The following is a 24,681-nucleotide window of genomic DNA, read 5'->3' on the forward strand; positions in this document are numbered from 1 at the left end:
CGCAATGATAAAACTGGTGATCATATGTTGTAACTAGACAGACTCATCGTCCATATATAAAAATAGTAAAAAATTAATTAAGTTGGAATCACAACGTCATGCTCACTCAATTAATTATAAATTAATTTAGACTTTTAATGAAAAATATTATCACAATTATACTTGATTTATTTCCAGCAGTATATCCACCATAAGTTTTCATGGAAAATGATATCATCCATGACAGCAGTTTGCTGCCCAACAGTGTCACTCAAATCTATATATATAAGCATGGATTTATGTATAGAATTAATGGTATTTATTATAGAAAGAAACAGGCTTAATTCAATCACATCGGAGAATAAATTAATTACTTTTCAGTATTGATATAATCTTGATTTGATAATGATTATTACTTGGGAACATGACTAATCAACTCTCTTCACGAGGGGGGACTGGCAACTTATTAATACCTAAACATGAAGACAATATTCCCGTATATATATAGTTTATGTAATATTTATCAGTTAATTAATATAAAAAAATATAAATTCTCAAAAATGATATGTAAACCTTATTTTAAAAAAAAACGCTATCATGTGAGCAGTTATTTTTACTTATTATTTTTATATTATTATTGTACTATAAAATAAAAGAATGTGAAAAGAAACGGTGATAGTTACTGTTACTCATATTCAGATATATTATTGAACGGTGAATTTTATTTCAGTTATTGAATTTTATTTCTTTACAATTTTATCTTTTGAAATTATATTAACATAATTTTATGTATTGAGAATTTTTTGTTTTATAATGATTTTATATAGCTAAAGATATTCCAACTATAAATTAAAAATCAATTGCAAAACATAATTTTATGTTGTAGTTAATTAAAAAAAATTAAAAGAATAAAAACTAGATTTAATAATAAAACAAAATAAACCCCGCACGAAAACTTTGATTTGGTCATTGAAATTTCAGTTTATGTATTATTTAGTATATGTTTTTCTAGCATTTTAAATTTTAATCTCCAACTTTATTTTTTCTTGTTTCAGTCTCTATATATTAAGAAAGGAGAGAAAAAGTGCTTGTATGCTCTCATTCTATCAAAAAAATTAATCTTGATATTAATAAATTTGTATTCTTTTTTTTAAAAATCAATAGAAAAGGTGTTCCCCTTTAACCACTATTAAAAAAATAGATCAAGGTCCATAATGTTTTTTGATTCATTTGATTTTTATTTTTTTAGAGTGATTAGACAGTGTTCTAGGGTTGTAGATGAATTTATTGATATTTATAGGTTATTTTAAAATGTTTTTAGGTGAATGCAACTTGAGAAATATGTTTTTGGGATTTAAAGACTCAAATCCTGATTTTTCGGTCAACAAAAATGATTGAGAAATTGTTTAATGGATATAAATGACATGTTGTCTATTAATATAAATAAAAGCAGATGATGCCTTGTCCATCCTTAAAAAAAAAATCAACCAAGTGCATGGGCTTGGGCTTTTTAAAGCTTATTCAGGTGTGTGAGTTTAGTTTATCTGGCTTAACAGTACTTGGCTTTATTTCTTTTTTTTTGTTATTTTTATATAGATTTTAACTAATATCCTCCCTCTTATTTATTTGAACTTTTTAAATCTTTTTAACCATTTTTATTTTATCTTACAATGCTACAAACATATCATTGTAATTTATTTGTAATTTTTTTCTCTTATGTTTTATAAAAATAAGTTGTATTTGCATTATATATTTATAAAAATAAAATTTTTTTTCTTAGAAATCATAATTAACCTTTAAGATAAAATAAATAAAAGCATATAAAATAAAGAGAAAAATCAATATAAAATATATTTTAGTTTTAATAGGAATATTAACTTTCTATTTTAATATTTAATTAGTTTTAACGATTCTTTTTTGATTTATCAGTTTATATATTATTTTAATTTATTTGATTAAGAATAAGCAACATATTTTATTTTTAAATTAATAAAAGATTTATGATACCCAAAAATATTCTATAATATAGATAAATTCTTGTTCAGTATTAAAAATTAACTTAAAATTCTATCAGGGCCACTAAATGGGCTTAGAGATATATTTAAAGCATGTTTGACAGTATGGTTGCAGGTGCTTTTCAAATAATTTTTCGTGTCAAAATACATGCCAATAATTTTTTTTTATTTTTTAAAAATTATTTTTGACATCAGCACATCAAAACAATTCAAAACATATAAACCATATTAAATTTTAGTAAAAAAAAAATTCATATTTTTTGTCAGGTTGAACAGTGTAAAAGTCTGAGGCACTTGAAGTAGGATAATTAATATAAATTCAGCCTAGTAAATCCAACTTGCCTTCTTAATGTTAAAATTAGGCCCATGTCCCCCATGCCCACAGACACCTAAGCCTGCTAATGTATGTGGACCAAACCTGCTACGTACCATTGCAAAATGGAGTAATCTTGCTGAGCTCCTCTTTACAAATCAATCAAACAGCCCACTTTAGAGGGTTTTTTTTTTTTTTTTTTTGTAAGAAAAGAAAACAAAAGCAGTTCATATTAGTCTCATTTGTATAATAATTTTTCCATCCGATAGAAAAAAAAATGATAACAAGTGTAATATCCTTCTAATTGTTATTGTTTGTTTTAGAATATAGTTGTAATTATTTTTTTATTTAGAAATGTATTAAAATAATATTTTTTTTTATTTTTTTTAAATTATTAATTTAAAAGAAAAATTTTTTTAATTTTTTTAAATACTTTTAAAATGTAAAAACATAATTGCAATGCGACGAGCGTCCATTTGCCTGAAAAACTTCATCTATGGAGCTACATTTTGCTATACAAAAGAGGGGATAAATAAAATCCACTCATAAATATGGCTGCCCTCCAGGATTCCGATGCAATAAGCTACAACACTTCTTAAGATCAAAGAACATACATTGAAATAATAATGCAGGGAATTTATATACATATATATCATCAAGGTCCGGAAGCAAATTGCACACCATATATAATTAGTTGGTAAAAACCATGATTTGCCTGCCGCCTGTGAAGTTTGCGACGGTGAATTTTGATGCTTCTTCTTCACTAGCTATATATAACCCGGTAACCAGGCCATTACCTCGTCCACTAGTCGAAGCTCCAGGACCGGTGTTCTTGTACTCTCCATAATACGAAGTGTTTCGATCAAAATTACCATCGCACTCTACCCAACCTGCTGGATCCACCAAAGAATCAAGATAAGTTGAGAGAAAAACTGTGCGAGTACGGCATCGATCCATGATCTTCCTAAGTATGCTTTGAATGATCTAAGGTCTTCGGCAGCCAAGAGTTGTGAGTTATTTTAAATTCTCGGTTCAGGGTATAGGGTTTTGTTGCACCATGAACCCATTAATTTCATTAGAGGTGATAGTTGAGAGTGTTGGTGAAAACAGCGAGCAAAAGTTTATGAACAAAAACTTTGTAGCCATTTTTGTAGGTCTAATAACTCTTGAAATTTCCAAAAGGCAAGTTTGTGACATGGATGGAAGGGACAGAATCGAATGATGCAAAAGCTAAGATGTAAGAGCAAAGCTTGTGGATGCTTGTCTTATTATACTTTGTCTATAAAGTACGTTATTCCGGCCTTAAGAAATGACCATTTATGTTGGAATACTTAGATTGCTTGCTAAACTGAAAGAGAAGAGAGATTACAAGAAGTCAATTAAAAAATAAAAAAATAAACGGGAGATCAAACTAATTAGTCCATAATATATTCAGGATTTCTAAATAAATTAGATCCTGTGTAACTGAAATTTTTAACTGAAGATTTTAACCAAAAAGCATTGCCATTGCTTGTACCAATTGGCATTACAGTGACAACATGCTTGTTTTTACAGTCCCCTCTCAAGACTTCTCTCGCTCAAATACTCTTCATTCTCCCAACCTTGATCCCTCTAGTAAGGTGATAAGGTCAAAAATATGAAGATCCTCCTTTACCTAGCTATAATCATAGCCCTCTTATTTTCAACATTATGAAAATGCAACTTCTAAAGGAAGAGAGAAACATTAGAACATTTATATGAAGCTAATCCAATTAGCAACTTTAGTCATTTTAGCAACTGCTAAATCACAAAACATAAGTTGGGTTAGGAAAATTGAGGCATTTTTATGGACATCGAAGTAGAAAAATAAAGATATGTATGGCATACCTGTTAAGGTTCAATATCTTTCATCTCTGCTACCTTTAAAAATTAATGGTTGATAGACATACCTGCCCAAGGAATGATTCAATCATGAGGCGACTATATATGAACAACTTCAAATTGGAATTCGAGGTTATAATATGAGCCAAGAGCGCCACCATGATCGAGCTGCAGGAAAATATCAGAACTTAAATTATTTAAAACGTTAGATACTAATTGATCTTCCAAATTAATACTATTAAATAAAATTTCAGAAATAATTTTGTATTACTTTATAACATTTCATTAGAAAAACAAGGAGAAGAAAGAAAATAAGGAGGAAATTCCAAACTGACATCCATTCGAAGTAGCAAGTCTGCTGTCCAAGAAATCAAGGTATCGCTGTGTCCAATCAGAGAATGCACGAATCGGCCGTAGAGAATGGAACCGATTCCTCAGCCAATTTATGCTGTTTGTCACCTCTTCAAAGCCGAAAAACTGAGCATTTTCTCCTGGAAGATCATTGTCAGATTCGTCACGCAGCTCATAGCGGCAAACAGGACAAGTGTTATGCAAGTTCAACCAAGGAACAACACAATCAGAATGGTACAAATGCTTGCACGGTAACTCCATCACGTCACCACCAACCTCAAATATCTCCTTACATACAGGACACCGCGTATCGTTCATCAAATGCTGTTCTCTAATTCTCACAATTGGCAATGCTTCAATTGCTGAAACTGGTGCAGGAGGTGGTCCTGGCAGATCAGAATGATCAATCATATCTTCAGTGAGCAGATCATTCTCAGCAATACCGATATTGTCAACATTGCTTCTGTTTATAGCATTATTACTAGGTGGAACAGCAGGAGCTGGTGCCGCAATAGTGGGCCTTTGTAGGCTCGGAGGTTCAACAAACTGGAGGGTAATCCAAGGTCCATTGGCACTTCCGAGCACCCATCTGATTCTTCTACCAGAATCAGCATCCTGCCCCCTCGTAGGAGGATCAAGCATTTGCGCCAACGAAACCAAAAACCGTGCACCCGGAGAGGACTCTAAGCCAGTTATATCAGCAAAAAACCTTGGCCTTGACACATCAAGCTCATGATTCATTGCACTATAGCAATTTGGAAAAAAGATTTCTAGCCGGTTTATGGAGGTGAACCTTGAAATACTTTGGCAATTTTGACACCAGAAGAAATGAAAAGTTCTCATTCTTCTGATTCCATTGACTGTAACACGAGGCGATTGATCAACGACATGTTTCAGAGGGTAACAAGTACTTGCCTTTTTTTAGGTGTAGTATGATTAAATGAAGAAGGTTGTACAATCTCTTATACGTGAGCTTGTTACATTAAATAATGACTTTTTTGGAGGCACAGGAAGATATTCTTTTTCTCTGTACAGAGGTTTTAAAGTCGTGCCTCATTTCCATTTGCTTCCTCGAACATTTTCTTCTCACTTCTTGACAAAGCAATGAATGGTTTAGAAATGGTGCAATGTATCCAAGTCCCTGACTGTGAAAGACAAGCTAAATCAAGCCATCAAGTTATGTTCAAAACCAATCACATGGGCTTTGCAAAAGACAAGTTTTGGAACCCACAAAAAGATTGCTTTTGGATAACTAAGCCGACAAGATTCCATGGCAATATCCAAGTATAAGTATAAAAAGCGAAGTTATGAAACCGGGTCTTTTTTTTTTTCATAAAGCGATAGCAAAAAAAAATACAAACGATATAAAAAAAAAAACTGATCTACTACAGCAAATAACAAGAAGAATTTTGATTTCCTAAGAAATACAAGCGACTACCTAAGATTTCTTATTACACCATAATTTGATGCCATCAGAAGATCTTAAAAGGTCATTTCCTGTATAATTGAAGTTTGAATCTTGAGTATGTAACCAAATAGTAACCCGATGAAGGATATGGAAAAACAATCAAACAAGTATGAAACCGGGTCTCACCCATGATTTATTCAAGGTATGGGATTTAAGGTAACAAATTGAATGAATTGACTTGAGTTAATTAAAATAACATTGTTTTATTTTTTAAAAAAAAGTTAAAATAAATTTTGATTGGCTTGTATATCAAATCAATCCACTAATCTTGACCATGTTTAACAACAATATAAAAAAGCATATAAGAAAACAAAAAACTAACACTCAACCTTATTTAAAATACTTAATCCAAGTTAGCCCCATTTACAGGTAAGCCAGACTCATTACGGCTTCACTTCCAAAATCCTAAACCCCAAATTTTCAAATTTGCGTTTTAATGAACAAGATTCCAAATATTTTAATTCCGTAGTTATTTCTTTGTAAGGAAGTTAATTAGAGGCTTCAATAGTTTTTTTTTAATAGACTTAATAATGGAAATGGTGATTGTTTTCCCAGTACGGCTGCCTGTAATGCGATTAATCTTTAGAGGGATTTGTGTGAAAGAGTTGATTTCTGGAAGCATTTGATTATTTTTTGGAATTAAAATATTTTGGTGCTAAATTTACCATAACGGATTTGTGGGAAAATATATTAAAGTTCGATATATTGCGTGAAAGAATTAAAGGTTAATTCCAACTCTTTCCCAGCGGTAGAATTAAAGTTTGATATCATGAACATATTTCCAATGCGATTCACGGATGAATGATCATTTTTATTGGACAAATATCTTGAAGAAAAGTTTTGAACTATTACAAGGGAATAAAAAAATTATGGAAATGTTGAAACAAGGAAAGAATAAGAAGATTGAAACAATCAACGGTACTGAAGGGGGACTTTCAACATCATGGATTAAAGTCCAGAGGAAAATGGGACACCGGTAGCTGGCAACCATGACCTTCCGGCTATGAAGTTTGCAACTGTGAATCTTGATGCTTCGGTTGCACTTGTTATAACCCTGTAACCACGCCACTTAACTCTTCCACTAGTGGAAGCTCCAGGACCAGAATTTCTGTACTCTCCATAATACAAAGTGTTTAGAGCAAAATTACCATCCCATTCCAGCCAACCTGCTGCATCCACCAAAGAATCAAGATAAGTTTGAAGAAAAACTGTACGAGAGTACTCCTTCCATGGCCTTCCTAAGAAAGTTTTGAATGAGCTAAGCACTGGTCTAAGGTCTGATGAAGCCATGACTCTTGAATTGTGGATTGAAATCCCTGTATTTTGGTTAGGGTCAGTCCTGCCTTGAGCTGTTAATACGTTCTTTTGCTTATCCATTGGCCTTCTTGCATATATCATGCAGTTTTGTAAGACCACAGCTGCATTTCCAAAAATGAAATCTACAGTGCCATAGATGTCGCATTCCTTGTAGAATTGCCTTTGAGAGTGGACATACAAGGTGTCTTGGTAACCTTCGAAGCCGCAGCGGTAGAAGACAGAGAGATCAGCGCCTGATCGGAGGGCCACAGCCTGGTGGTTTTGTGGACCAGCTGTGTTGCGGAATGTGATGCCACGAGCAATGAATCCACCCCCAGTCACGGCTGAAAATTCATGAAAATTTATAGGAATATACTTTTGGATTACACATATTATATGCCAAAATTAATGTTGCAAAGAAAAATAAAACTAGTGGTTCTAAGATATAAAGCTTGTTCACTGAATTTTTTTAATTAATATTATAATTCTTATCCTTCGTTCAACATGTATTATATTTTTTAACTAATTATTTTATATAAAATTAATTGTAAGATAACAAGATAATAAAAATATGTACAAATTTGAAGTTTAAAAAACTTCCATTTAAAAAATTATATTAAAAAATAATATAAAATTATTTTAAAATTTTATTTAATAACTTCAATTTTTTAGTTAAAACATGTATAGACATTTTCTTCTTACTTTAGGGAAAACGAATAGAAAACTTGTCAATTTGGCAAACTTTTTATTTCCCTATAGAAAAATGATAAATTTGAACCTTTCAGTAATTTATCAGAACTTCCTAAAACATTCAAAGGTAAAAGAATATAAAGGAGAGGGTGCATAAAGCTTACCAACAGTTGCAGAATTGAAAGTAGTAGAACCTCCTCCAACACTTCGACTACCGGTGATGATGGTATTTTTCAAACCATCACCAACAAGCATAATATTCTTTAAGTTCTTGCCAATATCAAGATTTTCTCTATAAACCCCACTCTTAATACGAATAACAAACCTCCCACTCCCACTTCTCTTCGCTGCCGCGTCGAGTGCTGCCTTTATGGTGCGGTGATTCCCCGAACCATCTTGAGCCACCACAAGATTTGAAGTTGATGAAGATGCCAGCAAGAGCTTTCTATCACCTGGTTTAACCCAACTTGGAAAACCATCATTATAAGTTTGAGGAGGATTTGACGAGGCATTGTCTTTTAAAGCCAAGGAGTTTCGAATTAGCTTTGAAACATTGTTAGACATGAGAGGCAGCATGAAATCTGAAACCCCAAAATCCTTGAACCCTGCTTTGCAAGTTTCAAGATTGGTTAAAGCAGTGCTAAGCCAAGTTTGAGCATCAAAATCGGTGCATTTTGTGTGGGAGTCGAGGGTGTGGTTGAGTTCAACAATGGTGTCCTCATAGAGCCTTAAGCAGTCAGCCCATGCAGCCCTCTCTTTCTCATTGCGGCATTTTGGCCCTAGCCCTTTGTTGTGACTTAGAGCAGTATGAGCACGTTGCATGGATAATTCGATTGCCAGTTTACGAAAGTCAGATTTTTGCCGAGGTACAAAGTGTTTTGGGTTTTGCTTCATGAAGTATCTGCATGGTTCAGGGTTTGGGGTTTTGTTGCACCAATAATCTATCTGATCATGATCATGATTAGAGGCAACAGAGGATGAAAGCAATGAGCAAAAGCATATGAACAAAAGAGATATAAAAAGCTTTGTGGCCATTTTTGGCAGGCCTAATAATTGTTGGAATTTGAAGATATATATCAAGGTTGTGATGATCAAGGCTGTGGATGTGGTTCTTTATATAGGCTAAGGAAGGTGGAATTTCTTATGCCATGCATGGTAATAAAACCTGGTGACATGTAACTGTTGGCCAGGTTTGAACTTTATTGAAAATAAAAATTCAAATGATGAATAAGCTAATACATAAAAACATAGATTCTCTACTATTGTCTTAGTAATACTTTTGTCTTAAAAAGAATATATGTTATCCTCTTTCACAAATATACATATGTGGTCAAACCCAACTTATATGACATAGTCAAAGAGAGACTTTTTTTTTTTTTGTATGGAAAATTGAATTGGATGCCACTTGCATGGATTTAGTTAATTTCCATGCAATTAAGTTCACAAGAGAGCACATTAATTTTCCTTTGCTGGCTAAGAACTTGTCTTTCCACTTTTGATGTCTATTTTCCTCTCTTTTGATTTAGTTTGTTAATTCCCAATGATTATAATTTAAGGGCAAGATTAAAACCAATTATTTATAGTATAAGAACACACAATTTAAATTCTACTTGGAAAACTTCACATGGAAAAGGATGCAAGTTCAATATGTATTGTGGTAATTAAGTTTAAATTACAGAATTAATCACTCAATATGGGCCGGGATCCAAATTTTCAAATAAATTCATAAAACTATGTGTCTAGATTATCAAAATACAATTCAAGCACAGGGGGAAACTTCGCTGAACATTATTCATGCATCTCTTACTATTCTCATAAAGGCTTTCCGTCTTCTATAAACTAGCTATACATGCGTGTACCAAGTATCTTTGCTCCCTCTTTGAACCATAAAAGAAAAGGAAGAATATCTATAGCTCTTCTTATATGTGTAGCCATCCTAATTGAATTATTACTCTAGGAATTAGGACACAGTAATTTGACCTGGTAGCGTGGAAATTTCACCCATAATTAAGTGAAGACTGATGGGAAAAGAATAAAAAAAATATTCATGACGTGCCCATGGTATTCTCTTGAAGAATATAACATATGCTTCACTTTTGTATGTTGTTGTTGACCTTGAACTCCTATGGTTTAACAGGCAGCTACACCAGTTAACGCGTTATAGAGATAAGTCAAAGGCATATAATTTTCAATGGCATGTAAACAAATCTTGCTAAGATGTAAATAGATGGCCAAGTACTTAATTATAGACGGTAAATTGTGGGATTTACAAAATTTAAATATTTGATTGGATTTATAAATATAATGATTATATCAGTTTTTTCCCCGAAAATCTTTCAGATTAATCATGTCTCGAGTGTAACATATTATTCAAAAAATAATTTCGATTATTGAATAATTGAATGAGTATTCAATGATTTTCATACTTTTAATTATGTAAATAAAATAAAAATATAGTCACCTTCCACTTCTTTTCTCATTTTTTATTTATTTATCAAGTTAACAAATTCTATTTTTGGCCATGACATCCCACAGGTTGAGCCAATCAGCTAATATTGTACTAATCACCTTTGCTCTTGAGAAATTATCTCTAAACCTCCATGAATTATTAAAACGAAGACCGCAACAATTGAACCCAGTTACGGGTCTATCCATTGTTTTGTTATATATATATATAAAGAAAATATTTGAATATAAAACCTTTGTTTTTTGGAAAACAATAATATCAATCAACTTATTGACACAGATCTAACTACATGCATCTATGGGCATGATTGCTATTTCTAGATGCTTTTCTCATAAGAGAAATATAAATATAAAAAAGAGAAAATCATATCTGGTTTTCTTGAAAAAAACGATAAGAATTCTCTTTACGGTTAAAAAAATATATTTTTTTATTTTTTTTATTTTTTTATATGTATATCTGTTTTCCATATTATAAATGTTCTATAATTAATTTTAAAAAGTGTAATTTATTGGTCAGATTCTAGATTTACTTTTTAGAGATCCCTAATTCGAGTCTTACAAATTTTAAGATTACTGAAAATTTATATAATTGTTAATTTTAAAATTTATAAAATTAATCAAAATACATATAAATTATTTTAAAAACCCACATTAATAAAAAAAAATCAGCCGAGAATTTCCCAACTGTGATTTTGTTTTTTTTTGGAAGGAGATATGATGAGTAATCTAAGGCTATAAGTAAACAACGAGGGAGATTTGTACACGTATGCAAAACATGTAGCCGAGAATTACTATTACTTTTAGGCAGGTGTGGCGCCAGCTTCGTGAGCTTCCCGATGGAGAGTACTGGTTAGACATTTTATTATCAAAGTTAGGATAACTAAATTCTTTACTTTCGTACCAAAATAATTGAAGATTCAAAAAGCTTGACCTTGTGAGCTATCACTTTCTCGAAAGTCATAACGAAATCGAGCACGGAACAAGCAGCTGTCTCATTGAAATTGTTTTTTTAAAAAAATATTGAAAATCATGCAAGAAAAACATGAAGGGATAAATTTTGTAGTTAATGAGATTTGCTTCCTCTCTTAATTCAAGTTTTAAGATAAAAACCTAAGAAGATATATTGACTCACTTAGTTAATACACTGAATTGATGTAAAAATATACTCTTAAAATCATTAAAAAAATTTAATTTTGATAGAAACTAGTTCGGAAAAAAATATTAATTGTTGACTATTTATTCCCTGTTCTCCATGTAGACTAAGCCCAATACTTTAGACAACATGCATTTCTACCAGGGAGGTAGTTTTGGGTTAGAGTAGGCCATAATCTATGAAAATATTTTATGTTCATGACTTCATGCATGCAGAAATGGTTCAAATTAATATTTAATTGATTGGTGCAGTGAATCTGTGTTCCCAAATTGCATATAAGTTTGATCTTGTACTAGTGTTTTATATTCTTATTATTAAATGTTGCTCAACTTATATAAATAATGATGATGACTAATCTATTGTTTGAACCTCTTATTATTTTCAACTTGATATGAAAACTTCCATCTTAACACATTAATTTCTTTTTTATCTTATGGATCCAATACAAAATCACAACAACGGAGCTCTCACCACCGTTGCTGTCCTTGATTTAGTTCTTTCATTCTCACCCATGGTATCTGCATTGATGTTGTCTTCTTTCTTTTTTTTTTGGTTGAATCTGCCAATGGTTCTTTTGAGAACAAGAGTGAAATTAAAAAAAAATTAAAAGTTTAATAATTAATTGAGGGTCAATTTACATAAATCCAAGACCAAGAATAAAAAAAAAAGACTAAAATTTGGGGCTGGTATTGATGCTCGGTAAGGGCAAAATTACATAAAATTAAAAGTTTGGGGTCAATTAAGGATGCAATTGGAAGAAATTAAAAGTCAAAGGACTAAATTAAACTTTGATCAAATCCCTAAATTAAAACACTAAAATCAAAATGAAGCTGTTTTGACGAGAAAAAAAACCCGACGACAAGTTGTTTGGTTATTGTTGAAAAAATACAAAAATATTATTTTGTTTTCTTTCAGTATCAAAGATTATAAACTTATACGTAAGATGTATTTCTAATATTAGATGAAAAGGTAGTTCATTTTGTTTTTATAGTGACATTAAAACGGTTAGGTTTTTAAACTGATAAGATAAGAATTTTCTTTTCGAGGATGATTTTTCTTTAACCATAAACAGACCAACGATTAGAAAAAATAACAATACCTTAGTTTACATCAGGCAAATGAACAATACAACTTACCTCAAGTAAGACATATTAAGGGTGCTAATATCTTTTCTTTACACAATCAATCTCTTTATCTAAATTCTGAGACCAGTTAGAATTTCTAGTGATAATTGTCATTCTTTTTTTTTTATCTTTTCTTTTCACACCTTTCCTCCCATATCATTTTCAATCCAGAAGAATGATCACCACAATATTGTACATGTGCGACACTTTAGATAAAAAAAAAATTATTGTACTTTGTTTTTTTTAATAAAATTTGACACATTCACCGAAGAAAAACAAACAAATGTATTTTCTTTTCTAGTTGCTCCAGTCAAGTAAATAATATTTATAAATTAACTTGTACATTCAGTGTGTTAAAATGTACAAAAAAAATTTGAATTGCAAAATAAATACAGTGAAAAATACCACAGCATAGATGGTCAAAGGTCAGAAGTAAATGGGACTTTGGTTGCTGGCAACCATGAATCTCCAGCGATGAGGTTTCTAACAGTGAAACGTGAGGCCACACCAGGGCTAGTTATAACATGATATCCTTTCCAAGCAACCCTCCTTTTGGTTGAAGAGCCAGGCCCAAAATTTTTATACTCTCCATAATACAATGTGTCTTGAGCAAAGTTACTAGTACGTAGCCATGGTGACCAACCTGATGGATTAATAAAACTATCAATGTAAGTTTGAAGAATAACAGTCCTAGAATATTGCATCCATGGCCTCCCCAAGTATGTTTCAAACGCTCCAACTACCGGCTTCAAGTCAGGCGCCGGTAGAATTCGAGAATTATGGATAGAAATTCCGGTGTTTTGGAAAGGGTCATTACGGCCTTGTGCTGTTATCATATTTGCTTGACCCTTCAAAGGCCTCCTCACATAAATAATAGAATTTTGGAACACGACTGCTGCATTACCAAAAATGAAGTCTATGGTGCCAAAGATGTAGCATTCTCTATAGAATTGCCTTTGAGAGTGGACAAAAAGGGTGTCTTGATATCCTTGAAAGGAACATCGATAGAAAACTGAGAGATCTGAGGCTGATCGGAGCGCAACTGCTTGACCCTTTAGTGGACCTGCCGTGTTTATGAAGGTAATGCCACGAGCCACAAAGCGAAGGCCATCAATACCTACAAATCAATATTTAGGTAAATTAGTGCTTATTTCTTTAGCTTAGTGGACAAGTAAATAATGGAGCACAACCATAAGTTATCACTCCAGTTAAAGGTACTGAAAAACTTGGATCATATTATAATTAAAATCATGTCTAACATCATTTCAAACAATTAAAATTGCCGAAAAATATATAGAATTACTTGTAATGGTTTTTGTTAGAATTAAAAGCTAAAAAAAGGCAAAATCATGGATATTTGATTGAGAATCAAGACATCTCTAGCTAAAATATATATAATTACTATATCCATTCTTTATTATGAAATCGTAGCTTTTAAGGGAAGAGAGCAAAGCATTAAAACATTATACGTACATAAACAATTTCAGCAATTGCCTATTTAATTATTAACTCTATGAATTCTTCTCCTAAATATTCCTATACCAACAAAGCTTCATTCTTCTCCCTTTCTGTTCATCTCAATCAAAATTATTGGTACTCGAAAATATATTTGATCGTATGTTAAAACTAAAGTTAACTTGATAGAAGGATAGCGGATAGCAATTATCATGGATAAATTTAAGCATGAAAAGATATAATTTCTTACCAGCGGTTGCAGAACTATAAGTTGTATAACCAGCCCCAACACTCCGGCTACTTGTAATTATAGTATCTCTCAATCCATCTCCAACCAGCCAAATATTGTTGCTGTTAACTCTAACTACAATATTTTCCCTGTAAACTCCTCTTTTCACATATATAATAAACCTAGTTCTGAACATCCTCTTTGAGGCTGCATCAATAGCTGCCTGAATAGACCTAAAATTCCCTAAACCACTTTTTGACACGACTAGATTCGCCTTTGCTGCTATTGATGTAGATTGCAATAGCCGTCTGTTTTTCCTCGCGAACCAGCTAGGAAAGTACCCTTGTGTGTTATTATCTTCAGTTGCAAGCAAAACCCCATTGATAGCCAGAGTATTGCTAATGAGCTCAGACAAGTTTTTCGACGCGGCTGGCATCGTAAAATCTGTCACATTAAGGTCCAAGGACCCGGTTCGGCATGTTTGGATGTTGGTTAGAGCCGTGCTTAGCCATGTTTGTGCATCAAGATCTGTACACGGAGGCCTCTTCTTTTCTAAACCAATTAGGGTGCGGTTAAGTTGAAGAATGGTATTAGAGTGAAGTTTTAAACAATCCGACCATACAGCTCTTTGGTTCTGGTTCTCACAATTCTGTTCGAATTGTGACACCTGACCTTGTGCAATGAGGGCGCTCTCAAGGGCTAATTGGATAGACATTTTCCGAAATTGGGACCTATGTTTGAGAGAAAAATGATGGTGGCTATGGCTCATGTGGTACATGCAAGTTGAAGGGTGTGGTGTGTGGTTGCACCACCAAGTTATGTTGGCTTCGGTGCTCTTTGATGCTGCAAATGAGAGCATTGAAGAGAAGAACAACAATGTTGCAAATAGCCTAACCTTGGTTGACATGATTGTGTTTCGTTTCATTTTTTCTGATTTGGATCTTGAGGCTCGTAAGGGTCATATATAATAGCTTGTTAGCAGAGGGTCTCTTGATTATTTGAAAGTGCAGAGTAATATTCCATATATATGAAAATGCAAGATAACATGTTGAGTACTCCACTCCATGTTGTCTTTGCTTAGCGCACAAACGAAAATTAATACTCCTTTTGCGTAAATAACTATTTCTGCATACAATATCAATTAAAGTAAAGCATGAGGCAAGAGACAAGACATGAGTTAACTATTTGTTAAATAGCAATGTTATTAAAGTCATACAGTACAGTACGATGACTCAACAACTCAATCAACGAGATTGATGATTAATTAAGTAATTAAAAAAATATTATTTTAATATATGATATTATTATTCTTTTATGTTAAATAAAGTTTTAATCAAATCTATCATTTTAGAGATTCATTCATTTCGTTGAGTAGATGAAGTTATATTAAATTAATTTTTATTTTAATTTTAAAAAATATAGATTGAATTAGATCTAGATTGATTTATTGAGCTGAACCGAGTTTAATAAAAATATTAAATAAAATAAATTATTTTTAATTTAGCTTTCATGCATTAAAATATTTTTCTTAATCAGATCTTTCTAAATCATACATTCATAAAAAAAAAAATCCTCAGTACAGTGTTGGTAGGTTGGTACAATAATTTAACTACATATAGTATCAGAATATTTTTCAACATATTATGATCAAATCCTCCAAGAAGGAAGTTCATAATCTTCGATAATTATCATATTATCTTCTTTGTTATCGTTAACCTTGACAGAAGTCATTATAGAAAAGAAAACCCTTGACAAAAGTGCATAGGATTGCCCTCTTTCTGGGTCAATTACGTAATGCATAGAATAATAAGCAGGCCAATTAAAGCAGATCGGTGATTATTACGAAGAGAAGACATGCTATGCTTGCAAGAGAAAACGTATGCCATGAAATCAGCTTGAATTATATTCGTAAATAAGACTTTTTTTTATCAACGTTAATTAACTATATATGAAACTATTTGTCATATTAATTATTTAATAACGTTGAGGCAAATCTTTGTAAATAAATTCTTATTTTGTCAATGCTTTAGCAGCTGTTCCGCTAGCTTGATGTGATTTAATTAAGCTTTGAATTACATGTATAAACCAAGTTTTTTGTAAAGGTTGTAATGATAACAAAGAGGAATAAACATTAATTATTCTTTGTTGTATATATTTATTTATAATACTTCTTAAGTACAGTGGAAGTAAAAGTTCCTTTAAAAGGAAGAAATAATTTTATTCAACTATTGTTACTCGAACAGTTCTGATGATCAAAGATCCATAAAAAAAAATGAACGAACATGTGCTTTCTAGATTGTAGGGCAAGCCAAATATCTTCTTTAATAGTTTAATCATGAAAATGAATTTCCCATAGCTAGCAAGCATCAGGAAAGCAAGAACAATAGCTAGCAAGCATTAATATTGATCGTACTTGAGAGCTTAATTAGAATTGCAAGTGATTTTCACTTGTCCAGTTTTCCCTCGATCGATCGACTTGAAAGATCAAAGATAGAACATAAAAAATATTGATGGGTATATTGATCAAAAGATTGGTGTAACATAACATGATCAATCTCAATGTTTTTATCGCTCTAGCTATAGATGGTATTCAAATTTTATTTTTTTGGTTTTAAATATTTTTTTTATATAAATTAACCCATTACTCTATGAAATTCTACAATGCTCAAACTATAATTATTAATATTTACACCATAAGATAGAAGAGAGAAATAAGAGAAATGTAATTAAGAAAATATATTCTCATCATTTTTATAATTGGAGCATAACTCACTCTTTTAAGAGCTAAGTCAGACCCAATAATTTTTCCAGGACCTGACCCAGCCCAGGCTAGCTATTAGGGCAAATCTTAAACCTAAGTTCGACCTAAAAACTTTCCGAGGTTCTTTTGTAGTTAAACCACTAATGTGACTGAGTGATCTTGTTAACACCTCGGAAGTATTTTTTGAGAAGTTATTTGCACCAACTTTTTGTCCTGAAGCTGCACAAAACCTATTCAAACACTCTAGATCAATCAAGTTAATGATTGATCGACTAAATTACTCATGTTTAACTAGATCAACATCCATCTTGGTCTAAAAGAAAACTTGACCCAGTTTTATCAATGAATCAACATGCAAAGGCGGTCCAAATTTAATAATTATGATCATTGGTCATTCCTCTTCTAGCAAATAACAACAACAATAATAAGCCAGGGACTGATACGTGAAACTCATGATAAATGTTTGGATTAATATGTAGTTTTCCCTTAGAAACTATTGCAAAACAGCAGATCTAAAGAGGAGATCAGACATTCTTTCTATCCTCTTTCAACTCGACAGCCGCCCAACCCGCGAACAACCTCCTTCCCGCCGCCGACCAAACTTCCCAAAATCTAACGGCCAACCCGACAGCATCCCAAGGTATGCCCATCTCCGTCTCCCTTCCTTCTTCTTTAACGTTATTCATTTTGGTGTTGTCTTTTACGATTTTTTTGGATCTCGCTGAATCTTTACTCTTGCAAAGATGGTTAATATCTTTGTGATTAAAAGTGATTTTCTTTTCTGGGCTCTTGATTTTTTTCATGAAATTGCTAAATTACCTTAAAAGTTTGAATTTTTTTAATAAAGTTACCTAGAAGGTGTAGGTGGATTTGTGCTTGTTTGATGTTTTCAGTTCCTTTATTTTTTTCCCAGTAAATCGTCCATGAAGATTTATGAATTAATGCAAATGGATTGATTTATATATTATGTTAGTGACAGGATTTCTGTAGTTATAATTTAGAAAATCCATCGCAAAAGTATTCGCAATGGTAAATCTAGCAATGGAAGCATTAGACACATTTGTTAGCTATGAGTTCCGATTTGTTTTCCTTCATACCCGACTCGAATGACAAATTTTACCTTGTATTTTCTGAAATTATCCCTCCCCAGCCGTCTCCATTGCGCTCCTCCTCTCTCTACACAATTGATCCCAGATTTGGTTTCAAAGAGAGCAATGGTTTTTTTATCGAATGGGATTCAGCAAAACGGCAACGTTTAGTGGATGGTTGCTTATCTTGATCGGTTCCGTTTCTTTTGTGGGATTTCTATCTGCGGCAGTAATATCAAAGCTTCTTCCATTATCGGACAGTCCTATCATCTCTGCTATTCAAAACGACAGGTGATTTTTATTTAGCTGCTGCGTTTGGCTCTTTTTTTGTGGCTAAAATCTAAGTTGGTATTAGTTTATTTTATAATAACAGGTATTACTGCTTCTTGGTACCCTTGACACTTCCTATCCTGATCATTGCTGTGTATTCTCATTGGCTAAGCATGAAGCTGTTCAAACATGCATAAGACTCCCATCAAGCAATGAAAGCTCTGGGCTGAATAGGTATATCACATGACATATATTTAAACATTTCAGCTTCTCTTTTTTTGTTTTTCATTTAGCAGTGGGCAATGAGCTTGCCCTTTGTAATTTTTTGATATCTTTTCAAACCCTTGTTATGCTGGGTTGCTTTTTGCTCGTAGAAACCTCTACAGTGGAGCTTATTGATTTCATAATTACTAGTACAACTTATATATATATGTATATATATATGTGGGAAACAAGGGAAGGAGAGAGAAAAAAGGAAGAAAAGAAAGAAGAAAAAAATGCTCCCGCTCCCTTCGTTTTAGACACGCCCCACTGTGAAAAGAATGATAGCAACGTGATGATTTCAACGGCACCAAAAAAGACTGTTTTTGTAGGCTGTTTGAGTCATCGCGCACTATCCAAAGCGAGACGACGCTTTCCACTCATTGTCGTGTGGTTTGCACACGCCAATCTTTTCTTCTGTTTTGTTTCACTTTAGTCCCTGAATTTATAACTACTTTTTGAATGAGTCCTAATTTTCAATCCACCCAAACCCAAGCGTCTTCTTTCAATTTAGTAGTTGTTTCTCTAAGGCCTCTTCAATTTTATCTTGAATATTAACTAACTCGAGTCAAATAAAGGTTTAACATTGGGAGGGAAGAAGGGAAAGGGGAAGAAAGAGATATTATTTCACCAAAAATTAAAAGAGACTCAAAATTTTAAAAAAAAAGTCACCTTGAAATTATGTCAGGTTAGATCTTAATTTTATAAAGAAATTGCTCAAAAAAACTTCATTTTTTAATGTATATATTTCTTGATTTATTTTAATATACTCACGCATTTGTTTTGCGTTGCATAATCTCGGTTTTCTTGAATGATGTAGCAAGCACTGGCAATGCTTGCAAATTATCTTTTGGCCGTGTAAAAAAAAAACTCTTGGGACAGCTAGAGAGAGTAAAATCTAGTTACTCCATATATATATATATATATATATATATATATATTGTCTGCAACATTCAAAAACATATTATTTCACCAAAAAATTTTATTGCTATATATATAATTGATGTGGTGTTTTTGAACAGTAATATTAATTAAATATCATGATTATAAACCGTGATATAAATTTAATTAATGTTATGGCTTAAAACTGCAACATATTAATTTAATTCTAACAATCATCGAAGCTATTCCATGAAAATTCTATTTATAATTTTTTCTCTAACAAAAATAGTTTTTATAAGACTTATTATACAGTTTGTTAATTTGACATTTAATTTAATAAAGAGTTAAAAAAAATTAATTTTAACAAATTTTAAATGAAGTTTTTTCTATATAAAAACCACACTTAAAATCTTAATATGCTTAAAAAAAATGCAAAAACTATAATAACTAAACTCAATAAATTCTAATATTTTTTAATCATAAGTATCTCCAAAAACATAAATAATATATATACACACAAAATAAATTATAAATAATAATACAATTCCCCGTCGCAAACAATTCCCAACCAGATGACAATTTTATTCGCGCCTAATAAATATTGCCTCAAGAAATTTTGTGGATGAGGCATCGAGCCTTCTGGCCCAGCGAGGCAAGGTTTGCTTGCTTCTATCATCTAGATTTGAGATTCAGTGGAGGTACTTGTTATTCTTGTAGTGTTTTATTTGTTTAGTAGACTTGTAAAATATTCAGTAAATTTAAAGATTAATTGTGATATGTGTAAACTAGTTGAAATATCTCGAATTAAAAAAAAAGAAATTTTATGGATGAGTTTGAAAAATTTACATTTATGCCATAGCTGATATATTGAAAGTTTAGGGTGTCTCCCCTTCTCGCTTCTTCAGCCGTCTGTCTGACTGTCTCTGGCTACCTTCTCTGCCTTTTGATTTTTGAAATTGACCGGGGAGGTCAGTTGTAACACCTGTACTCCTTCTGGCCAGTTCGGAAACTAATCTCTTCTCTTAGCTTTGATGCTCTTCCCTTTTTTCTCTTGTTTCTGTGTGCTTGCGATAACAGAATCATTCCAATTAGCCAAAAGTTTTGCTCTTTATTTTTCTTTCAAGTTCTCTTTGTTCACTAAGAAAAGGAAACCCTAATCTTGAAATTCCCAATCCCTAATCTGTTAATGGAAAAAATTCAAAATCCATTGCGCTTTGTTTCATGTGAGATCTATATATACAAGTCTTAAGTGTTTCTTCCTCTATTTTGTTCTCTCATTTCAAATTTATTCCAGTTAAGGTTATTCCACGAGGCTGCCGGCAGAAAATCAATTTTTGAAGGCTTGAATCACAAATAAGCTCAGCAAAGGAGTCCCGCTTCTCCTGCCCTTCAAGAATTCAACGGTGAGAATCCATGCACATTTCTATAAATTGGGTCGGGTTATGGGTACCCAAATGGATATCAGGGTTCGGTTACGGTATTCAAAATCCAAACTCACTGGGTTTTAGGTTTGGTGGGGGCATGAATTTTGAGTTCAAATTCGTACATGAATAATACCAAGCCCTTCTTATCGGAGCTACGTTTCCATCCTAAATATTAAATGTTTATTTTTTCCCATGGATTAAAAATTTGAACATGCCCCTTCATTAAAAATCTCAGTTGTTTATTTTTCTATAGATCAATAGTTATTCACAAATTTAATATAAAGAAATTAACCAATGGTTAAAATCTATTAGGAAAAAAAGGTATTTTAAGGGGGGAGAAACAAATTAACAATGATCAACTGATTTTTCAATTTTTTACGAACTACAAAGACTAAGTTACAATTAACTCAACTTGGGTAGCTCTTCAGCAAAATAGTCAAATTTTACGGGGTCAAAATCAGAAATCTAAAATTTTTTAGGACTGTTTAAGAAAACCAAATCCTCTCTCGGTTTTTCAAAATCTCAATAAAACCCAAAAATTATTAATTTCCTAACAATTAAACTCTCCCACATCCCCAGCCAGCCAGTGACCAAAGAAACAAGAAGAGATGCAGCAGAGAAAAGCCGGGAGGCCATCTGGAACCGACGGTTCTGATTTCTCCTACCGCATGGTGGTTGATTCACGTATGCTTTTCTTTTCTTCTTTTTCATCTATTTGAATAAATAATGTTATGGTTTGTTTTTGAATCTGTAAATCTTTATTTCAATGGCTAAAAGGGTTTCATTTTGTTCAAAGTTTGATTCTTTTGAGTTTTTTCGTTTGATTTTTGATGTGGGTTTTTGTTAAATTTTTCTCATAGGTTACACAAAGGTTGCTAAAGGGAAGTCTCGTCTCAAAGCTCTAATCTTTATTCAGGTACATTAGCATATTGATTTGGTAATTTTAATGAGTTTGATAGTGTTAATTTATTTAAAGACAATTGAATTGATCATTTTTATTTTTATTTTCTTGCTTATTGTTTGATGAATAAGTGCAGAACTGTTAATCTCATTGAGTTATTGGCAGGGAAAGGATTTTTTTTTCCTGGGTGTATTTGAATACAATGTACTGCTTGACTTGACTTGACCTGATTTATTGGAAAATTTGATCGAAAAGATATTAAGTATCTCAAAAATCACACAAGCTTGGTTTAGTGGCAAAGGGATGAGCTGGAGTTGAGTGGTGGATGCATGTCTAAGGTTTGAATTCTAGCATTTGCTAAAGATTTGTGTTAGCCACCTACCGAGTCTGTGAACCATAATTCACTTTCTATGGGTTAGTGGGGCTTTCATGGGTCTGGAGTGTACCAATATAAGGAGGGGGTTCTAGTAAAAGGAAAGTCATTTTAGTAATCTGTTCCACATGGAAAGTGAGAGTTAAACTTGGTTTATCATTTAAGGACTCCAAGTTTCAGATGCCAGCTGAAGTTGATTCTGGTTCGTTAGGTTTTGTTTGAATATAGTTTTAGATTTACTTGAGCTGTCCAATCAATAACTTTGTGATTTTTGAAGTTACTGTATTCTGTAGATTAGTTGATTTTCATATATTTCAAACCTGTTGTTGTAGCATCAATATTTCTAGACCTTCTAGGTATTCATTTAAGATTTTTGTGCTTTACACTTATTAGAATTACAATTGTAGTTCTAGAATCCCTTTTTTTATTATTTTTTGTTAAGCATCTTTATCCTTAATGAAGTTGATTAGCTAGGATCCTCTGTTTTTCATTGATGTGATTTTCTTCATAATGCAGGGTATCTTTCAATTGATAGAATTATTATATGTGGTTTTACCAATCTCAAAGGGGAAGGATCCAAACATACTTGCTGTTTCATCTTCTGTCATTGGGTTGATTTCTCTTCTAATTGGGGAATTAGGTTGCTTACATGATTCTTCTTCTTCATTTTTCTTAAAAACCTTTTTGAAAGTTTTGCATCTTTTAACATTCATTCATTTTCTTTTGTTTAAGGCCGAAGGCGCAGCCGAGCAGGTTTCTTGAGATTTTACCTGGCCGTGTCAACTATCGCAGTGCTTCTATCTATATTTTGTGCTGTTAGTAGCAGTTCAACATTAGAGGTAAGCTAGTTTCATTATTGCTTGATTATTTTTTGTAAGAATTGTTGCTGTAATATATCTTTTCCTTGAAGATTGTTTACCCATAGATCCAAAATATGATAATGCTCTTATATATACAATTAGTGATTCAGGGGTACTTTGCAGACAGGCTAGAGTAGGTGGTCTTTTGGATGAATGAACTACGATGTAATATAATACCTTAGATTCATGGAATTTGGCTGAAATTAGAGGTTAAAAGGTTGGTCCATCCTTGGTGTTATTCTTCCTGTAATGCTGTACATCTATTTTCGAGAATGCCAGAGGTAATTATGATGGAGCTTATCATGCCAGGGGCCTTTGACGTTGTATTCTTGTAAATCATGTATAAATTGATTTTGTATTTTCTTTCAATAATTGGATTGCCAGACTGCAAAAACAAGCAGACTATTCGTTTACCAGCCAATTAAATGAGAAATGAAATCACTAGAGCCCTGATATTTATCCCTGAAATATGAAAAAATAATTGTAATTGATATCTAATGAAATTGTTTGGTTTTTACTGGGCAGGTTATTCAGAAGCCAGCTGAATGGGAAACAAAAAAGTTTGAACTTATTGAGACTTCTGTTCTTTTACTCGGTAAGTTACATATTCTTCATGCTTATGTGCATAATTCTGAGGCTTTACATTCTAAATATTTCAAATCTTCTTGTTCTTGTCTGAACAGGATTGCTGGTGCAGATGTTCACGATCAGCACTGTAATTTCCCTCATCAGTAACATGTCTCCTCCAAAGAAAGCTTCTTAACAATGTCCTGTAACTTCATAACCACTGCCCATGTCCATGGTTGATAGAGCAAAATCGGACTGACTGCATTGTTTCAGTTTGGTTTGTATCTTTTTGTGCATCAGAATATTTATAGTTAAACGAGGAGAGTTTTGGATTAATGATTTTCCGGACAAGAGATCTTTGATTATAAATCTGAGTTGATGACGCATTCATTATTTTATGTTTCAGATATGCCAGGGATAGGCAAGTAACGACTGGTTAATTGAAGGATAAATACAATTTTTTTTATGCTGCTGCAGTCAGATTGACTGGGAAAATTGCATTTATTTAGTTCTCATGTAACTGTATTTTCTACATATTATAACTTATTAGTATCAAAATATCTTAAGATCACCTAAGAAATGAATTTAATATAACAATCTTTGATATAAGATCTCTCCTGAATGACACCTACTTCATTCGTTTCTGAGACTCCAATGACGGCAATTGCCCCTACTGATGTTTGCATTGTGAGCTTGTGATGTTTTCGTTTCCATTTTTCCCGTGGCTCTTTCCAAATGGTAGGCAGGAGTAGAAAATCATGGTTACCAAATGTTTTCCTACTTAACTATATATGTGCTAATCAGGTATTCTGTTTCCAGGTATTGGTATTCATCTTTTCATTGAATTCCCTCCAGAGACCATGCATAATATACTGGACAAAAAGTTTTTCGGATT

The 24,681-nt window shown here is 32.4% G+C and overlaps 4 protein-coding genes across 7 annotated transcripts; 1 reads left to right on the top strand and 3 right to left on the bottom strand.

The window, feature by feature from the left end:
- Nucleotides 1–2,875: 2,875 nt before the first annotated feature.
- On the bottom strand, nucleotides 2,876–5,439 carry LOC133678345 (uncharacterized; the record flags this gene model as incomplete). The annotated part of the gene is made up of 2 exons (XM_062100639.1): nucleotides 2,876–4,335; nucleotides 4,503–5,439. Coding segments are annotated over 2 exons (972 nt in total), but the record flags the coding sequence as incomplete, so codon positions are not given.
- Nucleotides 5,440–6,934: 1,495 nt separating this feature from the next.
- Nucleotides 6,935–9,007, bottom strand: LOC133677948 (pectinesterase 2-like). The gene is made up of 2 exons (XM_062100095.1): nucleotides 8,137–9,007; nucleotides 6,935–7,626 (listed from the first exon to the last, which is right to left on the bottom strand). The coding sequence occupies exons 1-2, from the start codon at nucleotides 9,005–9,007 to the stop codon at nucleotides 6,935–6,937; spliced, it is 1,563 nt and encodes a 520-aa protein (XP_061956079.1).
- Nucleotides 9,008–13,020: 4,013 nt separating this feature from the next.
- LOC133678945 (probable pectinesterase/pectinesterase inhibitor 33) lies at nucleotides 13,021–15,380 on the bottom strand. The gene is made up of 2 exons (XM_062101468.1): nucleotides 14,421–15,380; nucleotides 13,021–13,832 (listed from the first exon to the last, which is right to left on the bottom strand). Exons 1-2 carry the CDS (start codon nucleotides 15,322–15,324, stop codon nucleotides 13,135–13,137), a joined length of 1,602 nt encoding a protein of 533 aa, XP_061957452.1. The 5' UTR covers nucleotides 15,325–15,380; the 3' UTR covers nucleotides 13,021–13,134.
- A 2,267-nt stretch (nucleotides 15,381–17,647) lies between these two features.
- On the top strand, nucleotides 17,648–24,179 carry LOC133677913 (uncharacterized). Of its 4 annotated transcripts, none has more exons than XM_062100050.1 (10): nucleotides 17,648–17,800; nucleotides 18,311–18,539; nucleotides 18,604–18,752; nucleotides 20,956–21,064; nucleotides 21,665–21,769; nucleotides 21,946–22,001; nucleotides 22,876–22,999; nucleotides 23,092–23,198; nucleotides 23,745–23,814; nucleotides 23,903–24,179. In XM_062100050.1, the coding sequence occupies exons 5-10, from the start codon at nucleotides 21,694–21,696 to the stop codon at nucleotides 23,980–23,982; spliced, it is 513 nt and encodes a 170-aa protein (XP_061956034.1). In that variant the 5' UTR covers nucleotides 17,648–17,800; nucleotides 18,311–18,539; nucleotides 18,604–18,752; nucleotides 20,956–21,064; nucleotides 21,665–21,693; the 3' UTR covers nucleotides 23,983–24,179. The 4 variants fall into 4 exon arrangements, with proteins under 4 accessions (XP_061956034.1, XP_061956033.1, XP_061956035.1 ...); XM_062100049.1 differs by having other exon boundaries at nucleotides 18,622–18,752; XM_062100051.1 differs by having other exon boundaries at nucleotides 17,659–17,800; nucleotides 18,355–18,539; nucleotides 18,622–18,752.
- The last annotated feature ends 502 nt before the right edge of the window (nucleotides 24,180–24,681 follow it).

Source organism: Populus nigra, chromosome 18 (genome assembly GCF_951802175.1).
Source record: "Populus nigra chromosome 18, ddPopNigr1.1, whole genome shotgun sequence".
Taxonomy (NCBI): domain Eukaryota; kingdom Viridiplantae; phylum Streptophyta; class Magnoliopsida; order Malpighiales; family Salicaceae; genus Populus; species Populus nigra.